The sequence below is a fragment of the Onychostruthus taczanowskii genome, unplaced genomic scaffold (assembly GCF_017590055.1).
Source record: "Onychostruthus taczanowskii isolate IOZ18803 unplaced genomic scaffold, ASM1759005v1 scaffold5, whole genome shotgun sequence".
NCBI lineage: Eukaryota > Metazoa > Chordata > Aves > Passeriformes > Passeridae > Onychostruthus > Onychostruthus taczanowskii.
Genome location: NW_024502568.1, coordinates 4198234 through 4222335, shown reverse-complemented (window position 1 = coordinate 4222335; position 24102 = coordinate 4198234). Strand labels below are relative to the sequence as shown.

The window sequence follows — 24102 nt, the reverse complement described above, 5'->3', positions numbered from 1 at the left end:
TGGCCTTTAAAGCCAAATGTTAAACACCTTGCATCTTATCTATAACAAATTTTTGGTTCTTCACATCTATAAATTATTCTTTGCTTGGTACTACACAAGAACCCCTGCAGTTTTCAGCCATACACAGCCTAACTTACATAGACAGTGCAAAGGCAAAAAAATTTAGAGAAGCTTGTAAGTAATCCTAAAATGTTGAACACAACACTGTAAACAAAAATGGACATTTCGAAACAGTCAGCATTTCTCAGGATTAGACAGACAAATATCTGCTTTGATTTCAACAGTTCAGTTCAGCATTCTGCTGGTGCTGCCTGACACCCAGTCCCCCACCCTCCCCACACAGGAACTGCCTTCCACATCCATTCTGCCAGGGTTTTTGAGTCTGTATGTTCATGACTGGACTTTTAATTTTACTTTTATTTCCTGACAGAAAAAAAAGCAATAATCTATCAGTGAAGGGCAGTTTTCCTCATTATTTAGATGTCTACACATTCTCCCAGTTCCCATCTACATAATGGAAACCAACAAAGCAAACGCTGTCAGTCCATGTAACTGTACGCAAAACTTGTAACAGCTCATCCCAACAGGAAGAAATATGTCTGGAGAGATAGCAGAAATCAAAGTAACAGCTTTAACACACATACACACCCACCAAGGAGGGAACAAGAGACTGTTCTGTAATATTTTCCATAGCAGGCATTATGAAGCTTCCAGTGAAACACATAAAGACATTACAAAGTTAATATAAAGAATAAGAGGTGATTGACTTATGAAAAACATTATCAGAGAATGAACATGAACTTCTATGCAAACATTGCAAATATTTATGTCTGACTGCGCAGCTAAACACAATAGATGTAAGAAAAAATATTCAACATGGCAATATAAATCACTAGACATTAACTACTTACTGTTAAGAGCCATAATATTGTCTGTTCCTGGATGATGGAAGTTTATTCCCATACGCCCTGCAATGTAAGTAAAAGCTATTTTCAATGGTCTGATTTCAAAACTGAATTAAATTCATTAATATGAAACATTTCTAAAGGGAATGAACAGTAAGGGTAGCTGAATCTTCCACCTATTGAAGACAACTTCCCAAGAATACACATTTAAATATTTAACACCATAGTACCTTCAGTAGTATGTACTTAAAATATAAACAATGACACAATTATTTTAATACATTCCTTCAGTTTGCACTAAGAAAGCATTATGCTTACCCTTTCAAAACAAGACCTCAAGTTCAGCCTTGATGCAGTTATGCCATTTATAGTTGGCTTCCAATAATGAGTACAGCATTACAAAACTCCATTTAATTGGTAAAAATAATTCATTATTTTTCATACTACATGCAGCATCATTAGCTTTCAAGTTAACAGATGGTTGGAGAGGGAGTTCTTACCCTGGTTTTGCATTCTTCCCTAAGAATCTCCCATCACCTACCATTTGAGATAAGACATTGGGCTGGAAGGAATATTGTTCTCCAGCAGTACATTCATATGTACTTTGAAAAATGGATATTCTTGACCTAAAGGAGACTCAGTCCAGAGAACCTACTTTTACTGTTAGAGCAAAAAAATGAGCTAACAGCAGCAGTGCTGTTCAGATTCGTTTTGGGTACTTTTTAACTGAGATGAAGTATTAAACCTCACCCTGAAGACACTTTGTCATAGGACTTTTTAAATTAAACCACCCAAGAAAATCCGCAAGCTGTAATTTCTATTTGTCCTTACTTGGAAAAATATGTAAAAGGATAATTACAGTCACGTAAAAATTATTTTAATTAAGTATTGTAAATAACTTTATGTATACAATGTAATTCCATTTCATAGGCTTTTCCTGTCTCTAGGTCTGTGGATAAGTTTGGGAGCAAAGGAAAAGGTCACTTTACATTTCTTCACTACATGGACGCTCAAATATGGGAGCTCAGGACTCACTCACTACACTGAAAAACTATTATAATGGTTATGTTCCTGTACTTCTGCAAACCCAAATTTTAACAAACTCTGGCAAAGCAGAACTAAAGCCAATCCTCTCCAACATTTTTAGTTCCTATTGATAATTAAAACTTTCTATTTCCAGTCACAGAAGCTGCTGTGCTGTAATGAATATTGTTTCTGAACAGATGCAGCATGAGGTTTCAATACACTTCTGAAACTAAGTCATAAGCAGGTTAAGAAAAGTAAATCAATCTTATCTTCACATGGAAATTTTCTCCTTCTTTTAGAAAAAAATGCGACCACAATAAGGCTATGAAGCAAAGAGCACCTCCAGAAAGAAGTGAGGAACAAGGTAAATAGAATTTCCATTTTTCCTTTCCAACTCCTTGAGCAAAGCTCCTTAAAAAGATGAGCTTCATTAACCACTTCACATTTCCTAATTACAGACATAATTCTCCTATACATATTTTCACATTAATCTGGCACTGCAGAAACATTAAAGCTGCTGTTATTTCATTTAGTATAACCTTTGCTAAAATACTTCAAGACATCTCCAGATGAACATTAATCCCCTTTTCCTTAACAATGTATTAATGAGCGTGAGGTTACAGGTATTACTTGTAAAGAGAAAAGGTGTCTCTACTAATTTGTACTTTAAAATTAGTACTTGGAATAGAAGGGGGGAAAAAAAACCAACTATGAAAAAATAGAGTAAAATTTGAATGCATAACGCTTGGATGGCTCCTTCTCTTTTCCTCTGCTGAAGCTGAAATTCTGCTGTTCAACCAGCTTCAGAAATAGAATCCTATCTGTGACATCTGGGTTTGGTTTTTTCCTCCCTCCAGGCTGTTACTGGACCAGGTGCTGCTTGTGTGACATTTTGTCACCTGCCCTTGGCCTGCTATTTTTAAACAGTTCTTGTCAGCTATCTTTTAAGAGGAGCAGAAAATACAGAGCAGCACAAGCAGAAGGACATGTTCCCCCACTGAGCTAAGCCAGCGTGCAGGATAATTCTGTACATCTTCAGAGCTCCCTCGTGCAGCTCTATAGAAACAGATTAATGGAATCCTTTCAAAACACACCTGTACTAAAAGCATTCAAAAGAGACTGGCAATACACCAATCATGAGACAACAAATTATGGACAATTATACAGCCTTTCATATTGGTTATAATGTTTTAATATTTTGTTGCTTGAAGCAAATTATTTGATTTAAAAAAGAGGCCATCTGTAGATTACAAAACTGCATAATTATCTAAGGAACAAGAGAGCACAGAAAGGAAATTATAATTTTTTATTTTAAAGGTGCAATGTAGAACTGTGAAATTTAATTAAGTATACGTACTTTCAAAGACCTATTTAGGTGAAACACATAAATGAAAACTGGAAAATAACCAATTTTAGGAAAAAACATGTACCTGACCATTTACAAGATCTATATAAGCACATATTTCTAATTATAGTTATAAAACAAAATCTCCAAATAAAGGATTTACTTTTCAAGAATATTAAGTACACTAAGCAGAAATTAAGAGCACAGAAGTTATGGATTCCAGCAGTTCAGCGAAATCATAAATAGGAACCCTTCCAGTAACAGCATCCCCAGTACTTGTATTCAGTGTACATCTGCCATTTTCAGTCTGCCTGTCTTGGTTTCATAACTATTTACTGAGTATATTTTCAATTATGTGCTTTTATAACCTACACTTAGACTACTGCAGTTATGCTACAGCAATAATCACTCTTACATGTCTTTTCAATTCCTAGTTTAGAAAGAAAAATCTACCTGTATACTTCTTGCTCTTTAAATACTTCAGAGCATAAATGAAGGCTTGATGACTCTTCTATAGCACAGGCTGCAGTGTTGCTTATCTGACATCATTAAATTTCTTAAATTAGCTCTCCTAACAACATTTGGAGAGACTTTTCTAGCTGGACAGCCTGGGTGCTCTGCTGCATGTGCAGTATCATACTTGTCATGGCAGAGAGCCCAATTCCTTTTTAGAGCACATCAAGTCTGTGCATCCTCGGTTCTGTATTGTACTAGAAATGAGATGGTAAAACAATTTAACTTTACCTTATTCTTTGTAAAGGTGCATATTGATCTTGAATGAATTCTGAAATCTTTCTAACAACTTAAGGAAGTATACCCTTCCCACATATGAATCTTTCTTGATTCTTTTGCAAATAAGCTTTTTTAAATTGTCTAGATAATTTTGAGTTACATGATCAGTTTTGAGAAATAATGCTGTTCCAGAAATAGTAAAAATTAATATCAGACACAGTTTCACCACTATTGCATTTCTTCTTTTATTCATTTACTCTTCCTATGAGCTTTGTGTAACCCTAATCAGTACCTGGATATGAACACTCACATAGTGAAGGGCTTTTAAGATTACAGTTACCTATTCTAACCTCTCTTATGTTACAATCAACATTCCAAGAAACAATGTTCATCGCTTATATATTGAGAATTTCTTGCACTCTTATACATCATGATTTGCACCAGATCAACCACTTATACCAATTCAGCAATTAGTATTTGGCATAAGATTTGCTATAAAATAGCAAAGTTCGTCTGCTTTTGACCTGTCCTGAAGCTTCTGGGAACAAGAACTTCCTTGGAATGAGAACTTCCTTTCTGATTCTTAAGATCACTGTTGATATCAATTACAATTTATGACTATATAATTCTGTGGCAAGGTCAAATGAAACTGGCAACAGGACTGGGTCTGCTCTATTTCTTTAGTAATAATACCTCCTTTATCAATCTTATCTCTTCTATAATTTCCAAATTACTGCCAACAAAAGGCATTAAAAACCAGCAATACTTACTTGGATTGATAGGTAGCAAGTGGGGTAGGTTAAAGTTTAGACACAGAAGAGTGCAAAGACCAAAGCACAACCAGAATACTACCCCAAACATGTGAAATAAGATTATTCATCTGACTGCCATGTATTTGGGAGCCCAGATAACAGCACAACCTATGACTCTCCAGAGCCTCCCTCATCTCCCCACACCCCCAGCTCAGCCACGAGCGTGTGCTCCAGGATTCACAAATGGCCACAAAGCATGAAGCACGTGTGCGTATAGAAGAATTTTAATAGTTTTTACCGGAGTAGAACTTCAAGCATTCTCTCTCCTTTTCCCCGAAACTACAGATATGTGAAACCATGCTACATTAACTCAACAGACATGCCCAAGACAATTTCAACACCTAGAATTTTGTAAGCAAGGGTCCACATAAAAAAAATATAAAAATAAGAGGTAGCTCTCTGAAGAAGTTTATTGACTTTATTCTCTCCCCTCTTTTTTATGTATATTTGCCATTTGTTCACACCCATAATTTAAACACCCACACTTAGAGATCTTTAAAAAAATTAAAATACTGAGCAGAACAAAAGTACTATTGTTTGCCAGAAGGGAAATATGAAGAACTATTGCTGTGTTCACAGGTATATACTTTAACTGTGCAAAAACACGCTGTGGCAACGTGAAGAGAAGTGTATAATTATCAGCTGTGAATATCAGTAATAAAATTTCCTATCACTGACTAAGCATATATATCCAATCAGTAGGGAAAACAAAACAGCATAAAATAAAACAGCATATACATTACAGTGAAATGCAGTTTTTATAAGTAAATTATGTTGCTCCAATAAAACACAGCAGTCTTGCACATATTTAAGTAGTGCGAACATTTTTAGCTTGAAAACAGCTATATTTTCAAGATAATAGTACTTTGAAAGTAAGACTTAAAGTTAAATTTTGCATTACTTATAAGTGGTAGACAAGTATTTGTACACATATGCTCATTCTACATGAAGTTCTAGAAGTGTATTCAAAAGAGCAATATTGGCATTTTTCATTGCTGTGTTTGGGGGTACTAAAATAAAGCAATATCAAAGCAGACTTTACCATTAGCAACCTATACTAAAATATACAAAACCCTCAAAACAGTAGCAAAGTGAGAAAGAAAAAAAGCAAAACAGATTTAGGTCTTTGTGAGGCCAGTCTTCATAGCACAACGAAAAGAGGGAAATAAAGAGAAGGAAAATTTGCTATCTCTATAACCAATTTTTAAACTAAACAAAGCAAACAAAAAAACCCCACCACTCCTGACCAAACAGATTCAGCAGGGCAAAAACAAGGACATGCTGTTTGCCAGCAGCAAATTAGGAACTATGACCACTCTACAGGATCATTGCAAAAGGCATTTATTTAATTAAAAAAATATGAACCATTTAATGACCATATTCTGTCCTGAAAAAAAAATATTAAAGAGGATTTTTTAAAATAAGCAGAGTTTCAAGTGGAAAAGCAACATAGTCTCTTTCCTTCAAAAGGATGAGCATGAGGGGCCTAATTTTAAACACAAATACACGTGCAAACACATCTGTCTGCTCACTCTCTTTTTCATGAGCATTTACAGAAAGGGGTCTGATGAGCATCGAGATTTTGGGAAATGCTGGTACACTGCACTTTCTTCCTAATGGAGGTGTTGCAAAAAGCTCCAACAGTGTAGCACCATTCCTAGCACTGAGATGACAACATTTGTTCTATTTGCATGACCTTTGTGTTCAGCTGCCAACTGCAAACACAAATATGATCCATTCACCTTCACTTTTCTTAGGTCATGTGGCAAACTTAGAGCTTTGCTTACAAAAAGCTTAGGAACACTTACAGCTGAACAAAATCAGGTGGCATGTACTGAACTTAATGGAAATCAAAGTGGAAAAGTGAAGGTCCATTCTGTATTTATTATAACAGCCTTAAGTTGCATATAACCTTCAAACACTTGGCTGTCAAAAATGTAACTTAATTGTAAACAAGATATCCTACATTTTGCTTAGTTTTCATATGACCTGATAGGGTCTTTACAAAAGTTATGAAGCAGTAACCCAGTAACTTCAGTTTTGTATTTCACAAATAAATGGGTGACATTAAGTACTGAAAATCAAGATAAAAGATTTCCCCACAGATGCTATTTCTGCCTGTGAACTGTTGTACATTTATATTCAACATCTTGATCTCTACTGAAATATTGTGACATAATCAACACGTACTTTGTGTATCTCTCTACAGTATGATATCCATTAACATTAGGTATTAAAGCCCACTCCTGAAATTTCCCTGTACATGTGTTGCCTCCAATTATTTATATTTGAAGCTGTGTCACACTGATACTTTAAAAAACCCACAATTTTTGTTAGGTGGGGATTTTTAAATTACAAAGTTTGTTTCTGTTCTGATTTAGAATAAAAAAGCAAATATTACTGTTATCCAGTGTAACAGTAAATTTAAAATAAACACTTCGAAGGACATGATTTCTTTCCTCAGTTTTATACTTAGTTTCATGACCTGTCAGTAGCACATGTGCACAGCATATGATCTAACACAGCTGAAATATTTTATTTAATTATTTAAAAATAGAACAAAGGCAGCTGCTAGTTACTTCTGATCAAAATATTTTTTATAGATCGGAATACCTCTGTTTGTGTTGTAATGCAATAGTTTGGCACGGATAAACAGTGCAACATATTGCAACAGTGACATATTACACCACAGACAGGAGACACTTTTATGTAGGAAACAAATGTTCTGGTCAGTGATAAGTGGCATCTACCCATAGCCATTCTGATAATTTACTTTTGCCCTACACCTTTAGGTCAAAGCAGAATGTAAATAAAGAAGGCTATAAAATACTGCAAATAGAACCTTTCCTCATTAAAGCAACACTGTCACTTATACTTTTGTAGTGTATAATATATTTTATTGGCCATTCAGAAAATAAATAAGATTGTTCAGGAAAAACATCCTAGGAAATACTGCACATTTCTGTCAAAGAGGCCTCATTATGACTGACATGGGGAACAGCCAGATACCCTGGGCTGTACACTGCAATTTGTCATTAACCAAGTAAAGCTTAACAATTCCTTTACTCAACTTTTTTCCTCTTTTTTTTCCTCCTCGTGAAAGAAGGAAAGTATTTATGAGTATTGACTGAAAGAAAAGAATAACATTGAAGCTGGTCTCGATGGTAGAGAAAGCAGGTAGGGAAGTCTGCCAAAGGGTCTTGGGACAAACGAAAATGAGAATTCCTTTTCAATTAATTTACATTCCTTAAATCTCAAAGTACAAAAATGGCAAATGACTTTTAAAGTTGCACAGTTCCCAGACTGTGAGGACAGAAAACCTGGAACATACAGAAGGGTTCCCCTATCTGGCATGAAAAGCTGAGAAAAAGAAATCAGTTTTTGAAACAAAACAAGAGCGGGCACTGAGCACCTTCTCCCAAGCCTGGGCTCATGATAAAATGCAGCTTAGATGGATATGCTGGTAATTTAGGTGTAGAAACCTCAGAGCTAGATTTCAAATCTCTTTTACAGCAAGAAATACACAAAAAGAACTGAGTGATTGAGTGACCCTGGCTGTCCTCAGTGGAGAGCACCAAGCCAGCCTGCCAATCAGACTGGCTCAATGTGAGTAACTCAGCACTGCAGGAGTGAGGATCAGATCACTTCTGCTGCACCAATAATCTGTCAGACTTGCTCTGCTCCACAATTGAAAGCAATAAAAAAGTCCCTCCCCAAAAAATGTCACTTAATCACATGTCCTCTCAAGGTCAAGTGGATCAGGCTTAAAAAGAAGTGATCTGCTTTGGTGACCTTGAAATAAACTCAGTTTCCACGGCCTACAGGACAAAGCCTGACCATATCTCTGAGAGAAGGGTATGAAGCTTCAACAACTACAAATGAGACTCTCCCTTTCTCACCTTGAGTTTCTCCATTACCTCCTCTGAACCAAACACAGCATGAGGAACTCAGACCCCAAAACAAGAACAAAATATCCCAGAAGCATTTTAATTTGGTCTTCCCATCAGAATATTTTATGGTTAATCCTCCCACCCACATTCTAATCAAGAGCTCTCATTCCATACCCAAGAGAATTATTTTTTGTTCCAAATATCTGCTGGGACATGAAGGGCACACATGCCAAGAATGATGATATTCCAAGCAAAGTTTCAAACTTCAGATAAACTGCTTGCAATATTTTACTCATTAATACATACACAGACAGTACTTCTAAAAATAAATATTTGCTGGCAGCAGCAGGGTGAAATGATCCTGAAACACGGACCTGTTTCAGGCTCTGTAACATGCATTGGAGGCCCCAAGAAATATACAGTTTTTCTAGAATCAAATCTTCCTGTATTTTCAAAATCAGAAGATTTTGGTACTCACCCTTTTCATACTTTCCACTTAAAAATTTGGATGGTAAATGTATGGCAAACTGACCTGTAGGCACTGCTAGCTGTGATTGTTTGAGAAAAAAGGGCTCATTTACCAAAAGAAGAAGAATCTTAAAAAGTAATTTGAAATCCATCTCATTGTTTTTATTTTAAATTAGGATTTTTGTATCTACAGAAGAAATAGTGCACAAACCTAAGAGAGGACAATCAGATGCAAGAGGAAGTAAAGATTAAAAGGGAATAAACAGTTGAATATGAAAGACAGAGTTGGTAAAATGAAGAGGAACTAGCTCAGAGTTGGTTAAGTTAATAATACTCCAGATATTTCACACAAGAGGCAATCACATGGGCTCGTCTACAAGGAACTGAAAAAATTAAGCTGAAGTACATAACCAATATATTAAAAAACCTTCAAGGTGAAAATAAACAAAAATTTGGCAATGACTTAAGAGTAAGCCAAAGCAAGCAGAACTGATCACTTACTTTCTGAATGTGCTAACAGACTAAAATGTCCTGCTACCTTAAGGGGGTGAGTCAGAGGAGTGTGGAATAAATAAGAAAAAGCAAGTGAGTTTATAAGACAACAAAGTGAAATGTGAGGAAGGTGCAGAGAAGGACAGCAGCTGAAAACCTTCACCTTTGTAGAGAAAAAGTAGTGGGATGTACAGGAAAACATTCAAGACCAATTTTCAAAGGAAAAGAAACAGCAAAAATACAGTAAGAAAGTGATGTCAGGACTGAATCAATTTTTGCAGAAGAATGGTTTTCAGGAAAAGGATTCAGCTAAAATAGTAACATAGATCTGTTTAACACAGAGTAAAGCAACACCTCTTGCAAGGGAGAATGAACATGTCCTGAAAGAGCCGCTCCTGCAAATATTCCCAGTCACACTGCAGTGTGAAAACAGGAGCAGGGAAAGTGCACACAAGGCCAGGGAAGGCTGGGGGCTGGCAAAGTCAGCTCTGTATTTAAAAGGAAGAGAAAAAAGAAACACAGGGAAAGCAACGGTATTGAGGGAAAAACCCACAGGCAGAGACACAGGGAGAAAACTGATAGAAAAGCAGACTTCTGCAACAGCTGCTGACTGGAAGTGAGCTCATTGGCAAGGGAGGAAGGCCAAAATGGGTGAGCAACACTGAATGAGAAAATGAAATAGCCAGAAAGAGCACATCCAGTCTGAGACTGAAGCCCTTGTTAGAGCAAAAGTAAACCTAATGGTCCCATTGTCAAATGGAAAATATCAATTTAAACTTCACATAATATCCAACTTCAATAATTAATATCCAATCCAATTTCTAACCCCATCTTTTTCATTTTTTTCCACACTCAGATTCATGTAGAAATTCATTCTTAAAAAATTAGTCTCTTTTTGTATATGTAAATAAATACTGAAAAAAAACATAAAAATCAGGAGGTTTAGCTAAATTGCAATGTATCTAACAAGATACAAAAAATACTTAACTGTATTTACTAGCAATTTGAATTTTATTTAATGTTCTTATGCCAGCCACATGAAACATATATCCAGTAGAAATGTCAATTTTGTGGAGCATGGTTTTTTAAAGTTCAACTTTAACCCTTATTTCAGAGATTTATGATCAAAATAGACATGAGACTGCATTCCTTGCCATTTTAGATAGATGAATAATGGTTAAATACACATGAAGGCTATGGCATAGCAAATTTCAAGATAACAGTGGTAAAGAAGCCAGTTTGTTTGGGTTGTGAATAAAACCTGTACCCAGAAGAGATGGCAAAAAAGATCCAATACTTTTGGCCAAGAAAAAATATTTTTACAAATGGAGAGGAGAGTAAATGAGGCAGTCATGACATCAAAAAACATGTATATAAGCACTAGCATAGGAAGTGCTATACACAACTGAATTTCTTCTTTGTGTTCTGACTTAGTATTTGGGAATAATTTATTTTTCAATACTTCCTTGGTATATGGCTTACAACTATCCTCAGTCTTATAAGTCAGCAAGAATGCATACCAGCAAGAACGTGTACCTATTTTTAAACATAAGCAATGAAAGATAAAGACAAAGGAGGGTGCAGGTTGATCAGGAATTCAATGAAATGCTGCCACACCTTTTACTATACTATCAGGCAAGTATTACAAATGGTTTCATCCCTAATGCCAACACCTGGTAGAACAAACGGAGTTTAACAGCGTAAATGATCAAAACTTTCCCAGCACTTAACAATAGCTAATATCTTTTGGTTCCCCCTAACAATTTGAAATCCAAATTAAGATAAACTAATTTAAAGGAAACCTGGAATAACTATAGAGAATAACCTTAACACTGTGGTTGGTTAAGGACCAGTGCATCCTCGCTGATAATCCACGCTTTAGTATAACCTTTGAAAAAGATGTTGAACACAACAATTGGACTCCAGTTGCATTAAACATTTTTTGAAGTGACTGCAGCAAGAGCTCTTGCTCTACAATTTGTTGATACAAAATCCCATGTTTCAGATATGCCAGTCAGATAATACTGTGATTGTACACTTACAATAAATGGACACACATTTCACCTTATCTTCCTAGTAGAGAAGTTTATCTTAAGATGGGAAAACAGAAATTTCACAAAACTGGAAACTCATTCATTAATAAAAAGTTTATAGAAATACTGAAATGCTGATTTTTGTTTAAACACCAAGCAAGCATGGACATATGAATATTCCTAACCTGTAAAATGATTCCTCCACATTATATCAGCGAAACTCATTGGTGGGCCACTGGGAGGGTAGTGTTTACCTTTCAGAGGCTCATGATCAGTCCTTATCATATCCATTAAGGAATTTTCCAAAGAGTGCAAGTTAAAAGTGTCATAGGGCCTATTCCGGTCCTAGAAGAAAGGAAAAAAAAGGAAGAAAAGACAAGAGTTATTGAAAATTTTACTTTTCTAATATAGGCTCATTTCTTGTTATATAAATTCCAGCATCCACTTCTACATTTATTCTTGACAGAACTCTCTATAAGAAAAAAAAAAAAAAGTAAATATGTCTACAGTTGTTTAAAATTATACCCTTCATTTTGCAACTGCTGTTTTCACCAGTACAGCTATGCAAAGAGGCTTTTAAGTATTTCTAAAAATATACATACAAGCAACTGCTAATTCTAAACATTGTCATTTAAATAAGAACTTAGAAATAAAGCAGTATTAATGTTTCCACTGGAGAAATGAAATTGTTTCAGAGACACTTGGTTTACAGCTTCACCATCTGCTTTCTGTCACTGTGCTACCTTATTATCAGAGCAGAAGCAAGCAACGCTCAAGACACCAGCAGGCACCTTTGTGCCAGAAAGTACCAATTAATTCTTCAAATGTCCAACATTAACCTGATGGGTTAAGGAAAGTACACTAGGTGCAGGAAAAAACAGAGGCAAGCCAGGATAACGCACTGTAGGGCACTCAAAAACCTGAGCAAGGGCTGGGCTGTATTGTTTGAGCCTCCCATTTTAAATTCACTGTAGTTCTGCTTCTGCTTTTGGAAGTAAAAGGGAAAAAGAAAAGAAAATAAAAGAAAACCCAGAATCAGTCTTTAGCAGGCCTACCAGAACAACCAGTTGCAAAGTTCAGGAACAATTCCATGGAGGAAACAATCTACCAATGCCCATGTATCCAGAGTACTGTACACCATAAGACAGCATAACAGAATGGCCCCTTGTAGTTACCCTGTTGCTAAAAAAAAATTTGTTTGCCTACTCTCATCACTATCATTAAAAAAAGGGGGGTGTTGTATACTATATTATGCTACAGTTGATAAAGAGTGGTATAACATTCTACCCTGCAAACTGAAACCTTCACTGTAATATACTCCCACAATTCCTGGAACAATGTTTTTCACATGCTGGTTATTATAAGATATTTTTGCTTGCAAGACTAGTATTTGAAATCCTCAGAGAAAAAGCAGTATCCATAGAAAAGGTAATAAAATTCTATCTTAATAAAGATTATTTCTCTTGAATCATCTTGTTCCTAGGTTGTCTTTAAATAAAACTAAAGGAGAGAATATTGGTATAAATTAAGTTTTCTTTTAATATTCCTGTTCTGGAATTAAAATAAATACACATCATTAAAAGCTTGCTGTTACAGAAAACTCTGAACTACAGATAGCCTTACTGTCAAAAATCTCATGTTCCCACAGTGCCTACTCTAAACTGAAGACCCAATTTCCCTTATCCAACATGCCAATGCTGTCTTTAGTATAAGTGGACTACCATTATTTTCTATACACATTTATTTAATCTATTAAGCACTTCTGGCAGTCAAACATGATGTTCAAAGAATAATACTTGATTTCTGTTAGAAGCTATACTAAGTACTGAAGTTCAAATGAGCTCACTCATTTTCAATTCTTTGTTGATGATTCTTGTCTTCTACAGCTGCTTAGAATTCCATCATTTGTATACTGTATTTAAAAGAGTACTTGCTCCCCTATCCAAATGGAGCAATAAACTGAAACATAAAATAAAATGTATGTATGTCCAGCAAATCAAAGTAGATCCTAGGGAAAAAAAAAAACCTCAAACCAAACAAAAACATCCAAAATGCTGAGGTTGGGTTTTTTTCCCAAAAAGAAAACTTTATTTGGTTAAAACAACTGACTTCTTAGTAATATGCACTAGTAGAGAAGAGTTTATTTCATAATCACACACAAAAAAAAGCAAGAGTAAATCAAGAAGAAGAAGCATTAACTTTGATGAAAAAACCTATTCTAGTGATGCATTAGTAAGTTGATTAAATAGGATCTATATCATTCCTTCAAACCAAGAATTTTTGTTGCCTTTTTCTATCTGCATCTTTTAGATACATGTACTGCATGTAAGTGGTCAGATGCTTCAATACCCAACTAAAACACCTTTTTCAAGAGAAAATATGAATTTAAAGATATAGCTTATATCCTAAATAGAGGGAAGGAAGTATTTTTCAGTCAGATGTGTGCCCTGACCTGGTTTACTATACAGCCATAGCAGAGCTGAGCTGGCAAAACCAGCACTGGTAGGAGAGCTAAAGGGCAGGACTGCAGCTTTTGCCACAATGGTAGTTTATTCCAGCTTCAAACATTCCTGAGATTACAGTCTTAGAGGTCAGAAGGCGTGAGTTCAGAAGAGGACACAGCCTACAAATTGAATTTAATTGCCCTTTATTAACATATGTATGTTATATTTTAACTATGCTACTATAGCAGCAAATCCCTGGGAGGTCCTGCTTTGCTCTGTAACCTGCCAAGGAGCTTTGCACATGGACACAAGTGGAAAAAGGGAGAAAGAAATCATAGCATGGCACAAGGCAGGGAAGGTTTGTCAGAATGCTGCATCTTCCTAACCTTTTAAGGGGCACACAAACCTGCAATATATTTTCAGGATTAAAAGAGACCTACATTAGACACAAAATCCTTTACCAGGCAATTATAACACTTCCCATTATAGCACTTGAGCAAGATAAATCTAGTAAAAGAAATTTTAGATGCAACAGCTTTTACGAGTATGTTGTGGCAGTGCATAAGTATAACGTGTGCTGACTACAGACTTTGCAGTGTGGGTGATAAAACACAAGTAAGGGCTAACATTCTAGCTCCTAAATAAAAGGGTTATTACTATTTTTCTCAGTAGCTTTCATTTCAGTAGCAACTCATTTGTACTCAGCAGATTTGAAAACTCTTTTCTAAATTCAGCAATTTCTTCCAAGACGACTGGTGCTTCTGCATACACTCACAATTATGTTTCCTCATTTCTCAGCATGAACAGGTTCTCCTGGTTTTGTGAGCTGACACTGTTCCAGCTCCTGGATTTGCCTTTTGCATTGTTTCCATAGGCCACCAGACTATTGCCAAACAATCCCAACAACATAAACAATTCATAAAGGTCCTTAGCAGCACATCAGAACTTGGCAAGAAAGTTCTGGGACTAGGACCATGAACTAAAATCAAAATATATACAAAACACAGAGTGATAAAACATAATAAATAAGTTGGAAAAGAAGTTTGAAAATCCAGCCAGTCTGGAAGATTTTCTGGGATATCTCCCTACAGAAGACAAAGCTCCTAAGACCTACTTAGATAAACTGCATTACGGATAAAAGAGAAATCTCCAGCTACCAGGCACTGCCTTTGGCTACACAATAATCATTAAGTCAGCAAAAGATTAAGTCCAGCCTGCCCATGTTGGATTGTGTTTCTGCTGTGTGCAGACAGCAGCTCCCTCTTTGTTAGCAGCTGGTGTATATGGCAGCATACTTCAGTTCTCAGAATTCTCCAGACTTGAAAGAAAGAAAAACAGTTTAGTAATAAGAACTCTTAGAGAAGAGATGCATCCCAAAACTTTAAATCCCAGCCCTTCATGGCTGCTATCTACACATTCATCTATGCCATGGACCTCCTCAAAGTGGACACCAATATAGTGAAAAATCACAAATGCATAACAGGATCAGATTTTGAAGGATCACAAAGTGAAATGGACCTTTAGTTGGAGCTGGGTCTCAACTTTCTACCTCTAAAAATATAACTTGTAAGTCTGATAAAAAATGTCACATAACACAGTGTCTATAGTATTTTAATTAAAAAATAATCAAAACCAAAGAGTAACTGCCAAAAATAACTGCAGAATCAATACACTAAAATAAAATGAGAAAATACGACAATATGCATTTTATCTGAATCTTACCCTTTCGTGCATATGCATTATGCTAGTCTTTAATTACTCAGCCATGATAATTATTCAGAAGTCTCCAGTCTCCATCCAACACACATAATGAATGAAGTCTAGGAATGAATCAAAACAGTGCTTTGAAGAGGTCTGTTTTATCTCTAGGACAGATGCCTGTGTCACTTATTCCAGGAGATGGCTGAGTTGTAATAAACGCATCAGCAAATTCCAGGAAGGCAAAAGTAATTTTGAAAGTTATCTTATTTATGAAACAAATATTACTTAGCAGTACTTAGCAGTACTGACACATTCGTAGCAATTGAAATAAAAAGAATTTTTTTCCCATTTGTTGTACCCTGTAACATGGCAGGCTTTGCTCCCTTCCGACTCACAGCAGGGGCATGTAAGGGCAGGGCATACCCAGCACTACTCCAGGTCCCTCCCAGTAGATACACAAATCATGTCTTTACTGCTGAGAGGAAAAGATAAAGAATGAGAAAAAACTACATGACTACATCACAAATTACAATGTCAAGATCAAATCTATAGCTAGAACCATAACAGGTGAGAAGTGGATCTTAATACAGTCTGATTTCCTCATGAACCCTCTCAGCTTGAATAGGTAGCCCCAAGTAATTGGAACTAATGAACTAAAAAAGGAAATGACTGACCTATCCCATGGCAGAGACATGGAGAAAATGCATCTTGCTCCAAAACCTGATGCTGTATCATTTTCTTCTGACTCTGCAGAGGATTATGGCAGAAGAGACTTGACCATTAATTATTAAACTACAGTTAAAAAGGGACAAGTTTTACCCTAAGAATGCATGTCAGCAACCTAACTCATGGTGCCCAAGCCCAGCTATCATCCATACTCAGAATCCTTAACCACGAAACACAAGGTTGCATGTTTTAAATCCTTGTTAGCATGGTCATCTACACCTGTAACATAAAATACACATGGAGTTGAGAGGCATCCCTCATCTGCATATTTTTTACTGTGCAAGCAACAAATCCTCAGGTATCTTGATCCTCCCAAAGACATATTTCCCTGGGCCCACATATTTCAGTTCACTGACTTCCTACTAAACTTCCTATATTCTGAGCACTATCTCAGTTTCAGTAATTTATTTCAGTGCTCTTCATTTTCATGCTGCCCTAGATTTTTCAGCTTTCTGCACCAGTATGTGGCACAACACAACCCAACTCTGCTGAGCAACAAGATGGCTTCGACTCACAGAAATATTAACTATTTCCAGAACACCACAGCTCCAGTGAGGCTCCAAGGAGTCATCAGAGCCTGCGACATTACACGTAGTATTTTGATCAGAACAATGAGATCTAGGGAACAGCTAAAACTCTTATGGCTTAAGCAACTTTCCTATCAATGCAAACTTCTCAGGGGTCACTGCTGTGTTATTTTATTTATCCATAAACCTGGATTTGGCTGGACAGAATTGCTAAGCATTGCCAACAAAAGCTGAAGTCAATGGAAGCACAGCTTTGAATAAATACAGGGTAAAGTGCCAGCACTGTTTCAAACAGGGCTCGCTCATTCTGTTCTAGCACCTGCAGCACAGGTAATTACTAAGAACACAAGGAAAACAAGTTTGTCTTGTTTCAGTATCTCAATTCAAAATAGCAAAACCAACAACTGCAAAAAAAAAAAAAAAAAGTATTCTGAAGTTTAGCTTGGGACATGCTCAACATGTCATGATGGTGCACATGAACGATCACATCCAGCACACTCTAAATGCTTGCTGGGCAGTCCTTCACTTCTCACAGCTTCAGGTGGGATACACTTGCATTTTCAGGGAAGTTTAAAAAAAAAGTATTTCAAAATATAGGAAATCCAAGGAATATGGTCACGTGGTAAAGTAAAATTATCACTGTACAAAAGAATTTAAGAAATTGTAAATAGCAAGTGTTACTTCCTTTGCAGCTTGGTGCTGGAATGCTGCCAACAACATGACTGACAACCCAGATACACAGAGAACTAGAACAACCAGAAATCGCAGTAATTCTTCCTTATATTTGATTTAATAAAAAGATGAAATAAACCAAAACAAATAAGAAGACATAAAATGTAGGTAGGATGGAACAATAGGGTGAATTTGTCTATGCCCATAATGAGGTATAACTACTAACACCAAATCTTAATGGAATTTTATTTGAATTCCGCTTTCTTTTTACCTTTCCAGTTAATTTTGGGTAGCAGTAAACTAAGGTGGATTTGTTGTGTTCCTTTAGTGGAACAAATTGAGGAATGTTTTCTTATGTTATTGTTGCTCTTGGAATGTGCACAGAACACATCAACTTCTTAATATTCGTCTTTTCTCAAGATTACCAACTGTAGCACATTTTATTTTCATAGGTGTTCAGAAGTTCACTGGGCAAAAGGTGAATTTTTTAAAGCCTATTTAGAAGGTTACTAAGAAAAATAAGGAAGACTAATACACACATAAAAAAATATCTAACTGCATCAAGATTATGGAAATTTCCTATGTAATTTGAAAAAAACTATTTCAAAACTCTAGTTAGTATTTAGTCACCTTGTCTGTGTTATATAAACTTTCGTAGTTCACATGCAAGAACTCGGACTGAATCCAAAAGCCTTGAAAACTTGACCTACTCAAACAATTTTTCCATGAAGAAAGGTAAAGCTGTATTCAAACTTTAACAGCTTATAAATTCTGAGTTCTAAAATCTTTTAGTGAAATATTTGCATTTCTTATTTTCGGGTTAACTAAAAAGCACAGAAATATGAAGAGACACAATCACAATCAGCATTATATAAAATTACAAAAACTAATACAATTATATTATTTGGTTCATATGTCCCTTTACTTCACAGTTGAGATTTCCTTTTTGCACACCCTTAATGTACATGTTCTAAATATATAGAAGAAAGTTCAGTCTTTATAGCTATAAGACTTAGTATCACACTTACTAAACTTGACTATCCTGTCAAGTTCCTGAATATTCAATATTTGCTTGCAAAGTGGGGGAAGAAAGTAATTTAATTTACACTGCATTCTCCTAAAAACAGCTGATAGTTCTTCCAATACACATTTTTATAATACGCCAAGCATACTATTTACATGATCATTAGTGTTATTTCTTCATTCAATGACAGTCAAGCAGCAAGAGTCAAATGCTCCAATGGGGAACACCACCTTTTACCTTGCCTCCATCTTTGCAAAGAGAAATATGATCATGTAATACAACTAATATTTCAAGCATCATCTTTTGCCATGAAAGCAATTGAACAACGTATTTAAAAAACCCAAACAAAAACTCCACAACAAACAAAAAAAAAAAATCAGAAGAATCATCAAAACATCTGTTCTTTTTACAGCCATTACACTACCGTAGGGAATGATCTGCAGACAGTACAACTGACTGAGCACTCAGTGACAGGATTTATGTTTAGTCATATTTTGTTCAATGTGATCCTTTAGATAAAAATCTGCTCATCAGTTCTGCTGCTGAATGCATCTCAAAAAGCTGATGTATCCACTTTCAATTATAGTGACTGATTCCAGTAACAAACAGTTCCTAACACTTGTAAAATATAGGATTAAAGTGGTTACACCCAAGATGACCATCAATTCACAAAAACAAGCAAGGGAAAAAAAAAAAGATGTCAGCAGTAGAATTTACAAGCCCATTCATTATACCCTTGAGCTATTAAAATGACATAATTTAACTGGTTCATTGGCCTGCTGTGCAAGAGTTCAGCACTGATAAGTTACCTTTGGGCTTCTACCCCTCTGTTCAGCAGAATGTTGCCTGTGTCCCATAGCAAGGAAAAAGTAACATTGACATAAGAACTCCTTGCCAGACAAGTCATCACAAGTGCAAACCTCAAATCACAAAATGAAACCACTGCAGAGATGTGAAGGAGGAGGGAGTACTCGAGATGCTAGAGCTGAATAATCCCACTTTGCAGGCTGGACCACAGAATGTAAAAGACAGCAGAGACATGTTGTATAAGGAAGCTGTTGTCTCAAAGATTTACAGTCTGTCTGTGGTATGATGGCATAACGAGACAAAATGGAGGTAGAAAAGAACACAAGTAATCACTGTCAAACAGATCTCGGAGCACCATTGCCCAGTAGCTTCATTCACCATGGCCAACAAGCAAAGGAGACTCAAGGATTTCTCTGAAACAGTGGTTTTGTCTACAGTTACTGATCATCAGTGACAAGAAATATATTGGTAAGAGGGGAAAAAAAGTGTGTTACTGAAATGTTTAAGCCTGATGACAAATAAAATATTGTCTCTCACCCTAAATCATTGTGCTTTTAAGAAAAATGTGACTAAAATAACATCTAACTGTCACATTCCATGTCACACTCCTGTTCCATTTCTGTTGTGCTCAGGAAATAGTGCCTCCTGACAAAAATATTGTAGGTGTCAGAACTCCAGTAGCTATTTCAACAAAAGAGAGATACCACATTTCATGTCCTGCTCTCACAGGACAAGATCCTCACCTACAGGTGGTTGAACTGTCCTTAGAGGGGACAGTAATGTTTCATTTCAGAAGAGGAAATGGTACAGTGGGGATCATTGTTCCAAGGCCTGGGGGGGAACTGGGGCTATTCACCAGTATTTACTCATAGGCCTAAAGCAGGCCAGAAACACTGGCAATGAAAAACAGCTCCCAGAGAAGACAAGGAGGTGATGTCACTTTGCATCCAGCAGGACTTAATGAAAAAATTTAACCTATTAGTTGCAACATACTTTTAATTACTAATTACTTACCAATTACTCATGTGAACTACCCAAGTCTTAACTTTATACTATTATATAGCACGATGAATATGCATGATAAATTGTGGCACACAGCAACCCACTCTGCCTCCTTCTTCCTAAGGGGATTGAGAATAGTCAGGTAGCAACTCCTGTCCATCCTGGGACTTTATCAAGGACATAATCATAGAATCCCAAACTGCCTCAGACACCTTCATTTAAAGGAAACAAAACTGTAGGCATTCTCAAGCTGTGCACCTACTTCTAAACAAGAGTTGAAGACTCCTGTATAGCCAGTGAGATACCAGGCAAACCTTTTCCTGAAGTGTCATTATGTTAGAAACTCTAATTTAAAAATATTTGCTTTTGCTCTTACGTATTTGATCATCAGCAGAAATACCAAAGGCTGCGCATATGCAACTGAGCTGGAAACAGCAGAGAGTAGCAGTCCAAAGACCACTTGTAACGTCAAGCTCCACTTAGAAGAAGGAAGGACAGAAGCAGAGCAAAAAAATCCCAGTCCAAAATTATGTTTTAATTAGAAGCAACTCTTCAGATCAATTATATGCAAGCAATTCTATTTCAGATTAAATTTTATAAACAAAGGAATTCTTCCTGTGGCAAGTACTGAATCATCCCACATACGAAAAAGAAGTTCAATTTAATAACAAATTCAGAATTAATTTGTTAAATATATTACATTCATCTGATAATATATTAAAATAGTAACTGAATCACACTATGCATACTTCCATCTTTTATTGCCTAAGGGCCTTAAAGGCATAGAGGATATGAGGAAAAGAATAACTAGCTATATTGTGTATAAAATGTCTGAACACTTACATTAAAATTCTTTAAAATAACCAGAATAAAAAATTCTTTCCCTTAGATAAGAAGAGGCCATGAGCAGTTGTGTTGTCAGGTAGGTGTTATGCATTCAAATTACAGCTGTGCATTTGGATTTAATTAAAATAATTCAGAAATCACTTACAAGACACAAGTACAAGTGTGAACAGCCAATTAACCAAAAGGAAACCTCCTTTTTGCAGAAATTGAAAACCATATTCATATGAGCAGGAAAAGCACTTTCCTTTTACATCATAAGATCTAAACTGATCAGCACGTGGCAAATTTAGTAAAGATTGCTCCAGACAGAAGAAATGTCTTGAGATAAAAGCCTACCTAATTTGCAACAGAATTCTCTCTTTTTTTGCACAGGGTAATAAAAACTGACAGGCATCTTAAGAAAATGTTGCTACAAGGAAAGAACCAGGATTTTCAGCCACTTACATATATTCAGGGAAACTGTAAGGTCAGCACGAATGGACAACAAATGTCTAGAAAAAGTCTACCACGGCTGAGAAGAAAGATTTAAAAACACCAGAAGTCAGGAGAAAATAACATAGCCTCCATAACTGCTCTTCACATTCATAGAGGAAATCAGGTAAACAGAGAAGATCGATAAATAGTAAGAGAAAGCAATTTCATCTATCCAACTCAGTAACTGATGAGGAGCGTGGCAACATCGTAATCAAAAGGAGCCAGAGTCAGTGGAACCACTAAAGCCAGTCCAAGTAACAACGTCAGTATCTTGTATATCTGACCCACAAAATACAAATGAAAGAACTGCAATAACTGCAGCAGAATATGAAACTATACATGACAAACATTGTTTCTAGCTTTTATGACTGAAATTCAAGGATGTCGTCTCTTACGAAGCACAGTGCAGAAATAATGCGGCATTATGCATTATTGACACAATACCCTGGGAAAGATGATTCCTGCTTCTTGAAAAACTAGGATATGGCTGACCTAACAGGGTCTTCCACAGACAGCATTTCACATGCTGCTGCGGGCAAAGTGACCACATAAATGGAGACAAAAAAGTAACCAGTGCAATTGAGGCAAGAAAGAAAATGGCAAAACGGGAAAGAACTGCTAGTGCCCAATTAAATCTGCTAAAGAAGTGCGAATGATGCAGTTTCTTAAGGGCAAATCTTGAGACCAGTTTCATTGAGATCACTTGAGATACTTGAAATGAGTGATGCCAGTTATTAAAGTGGAAACACAATAATAATAATATTTACAAGATATCATCAACCCAGAAGAGGTAAGCTCATCATACAAAAAGAGCTGAAGAACAGCAGCAAAGTAGACTGATATTTAATAGCACAAACTACAAGGTCATGACCTCAAGAACTCAATCTTCACCATAAAGTAGGACCTCAATCAGTGACACAGAAAATAGAAATACAGGAGTTTTTTAGTTGATTTCTGAACAATTATAAACCATAAATATAAATGTTATGTGTGAAAAGGTAAACAAAATTGTAGGTTGTATGAAAAACTATGCATTTCATATGGTTGCCTTTTGAATCTGTGCATGCCTGTATTCATAAAAAAAGTTCTTTCCATTGTGTTTGTCCTTTTAAATTAATTCTCCTTGCTCTACATGTCCAGTGGAGCCAAGGACTGAGCTATATTTTGAGACATTCACCAGTTCAAGTTTATATTCAAACAAAGCTACTGTGCAAGCAAAATAATTTGCAAGAAAACTTTTCAGTTCCTATACAAAAATGAAGCCTTAAAAAAAAAAAAACCTTTAAAATTTACTACACTCCATTTTCAAGTAGTTTTGGATGGCATGCACAACAGCCGATACTTCTCCCTTGCCTAGCAAGAAAAAAAAAGTTATACAAGTAATCTACTACTTTGTAAAACCATGTCAGAAGGGTCTTTCTGTTTGGACAAGAGAGGTGAGACTGTCTGCAGAAACTTGCATCAAAACATCACCTGTAAAATCTGCTGACAATTATGGCTGATTTATTTACTCAGAAGTCACAGGTACAGCTTCACTTATTAGCAGCCAAAAGTAAAAGGAGCCACCCACCTGAGGACCCTCACCACTAAATGTTTAATCTGGTCCAAACTCTTCAAATTTCATTTGCAAAAATTCTCATCCACAGAAAGTGCATGGGTATATTGTCATGTTGCATTGCCATATTTGAAAATGCCACAGCTCCCCTTCCATTCTGTACTACGAAAGTCCTACTTTTTCTTGTTCCTGACTTTTGTTTTCTTTACTCTCTTGTTCTTTATTAGTCTTCCTGCTACACAGTCAGCTGCTACTTCAGGCTTTGTGTGTTTTAAGAAAAACCCTTTCAGTTACTGTCAGAGGTCTCACTGTTCTCAATTTTTTTCAATTGTCACAGGAAGAAACAATATGATCCTGGAGAGAACACATGAGCAAGAGAATTCTTTAGTGAGGTGAAGTAATTAGGTCAGACTGTTGTGGGCATCATGACTTAAAACTAGAAGTTATCTTTATAAGTAGTTTAAAAATATTTCAAACCCACAAAGTGTGCTATAAACATTTTACACACTCTGTTATTACACACCTTAACACTTGCTATAAGTACATCAACAGATGACATTAGATTTGCTTATAAGCCATCTGTTAACGTGCTAACAATCAGTTAATACATTAATAATTTGT

At 36.0% G+C, this 24102-nt stretch overlaps 1 protein-coding gene across 7 annotated transcripts in view; it reads right to left on the bottom strand.

Moving 5' to 3' along the window:
• The window catches only part of CPEB3 (cytoplasmic polyadenylation element binding protein 3), an 81012-nt gene that overhangs the window by 40271 nt on the left and 16639 nt on the right, over positions 1-24102 (bottom strand). For 6 of the 7 annotated variants that reach the window (XM_041415846.1, XM_041415851.1, XM_041415850.1 and 3 more), the window contains exons 3-4: positions 11889-12048; positions 912-968 (exon numbers count right to left, since the gene is read on the bottom strand). In XM_041415846.1, coding sequence (XP_041271780.1) covers positions 912-968; positions 11889-12048 — 217 coding nt within the window. The remainder of the gene's footprint in view (positions 1-911; positions 969-11888; positions 12049-24102) is intronic. The other variant, XM_041415847.1, reaches the window with a different exon arrangement.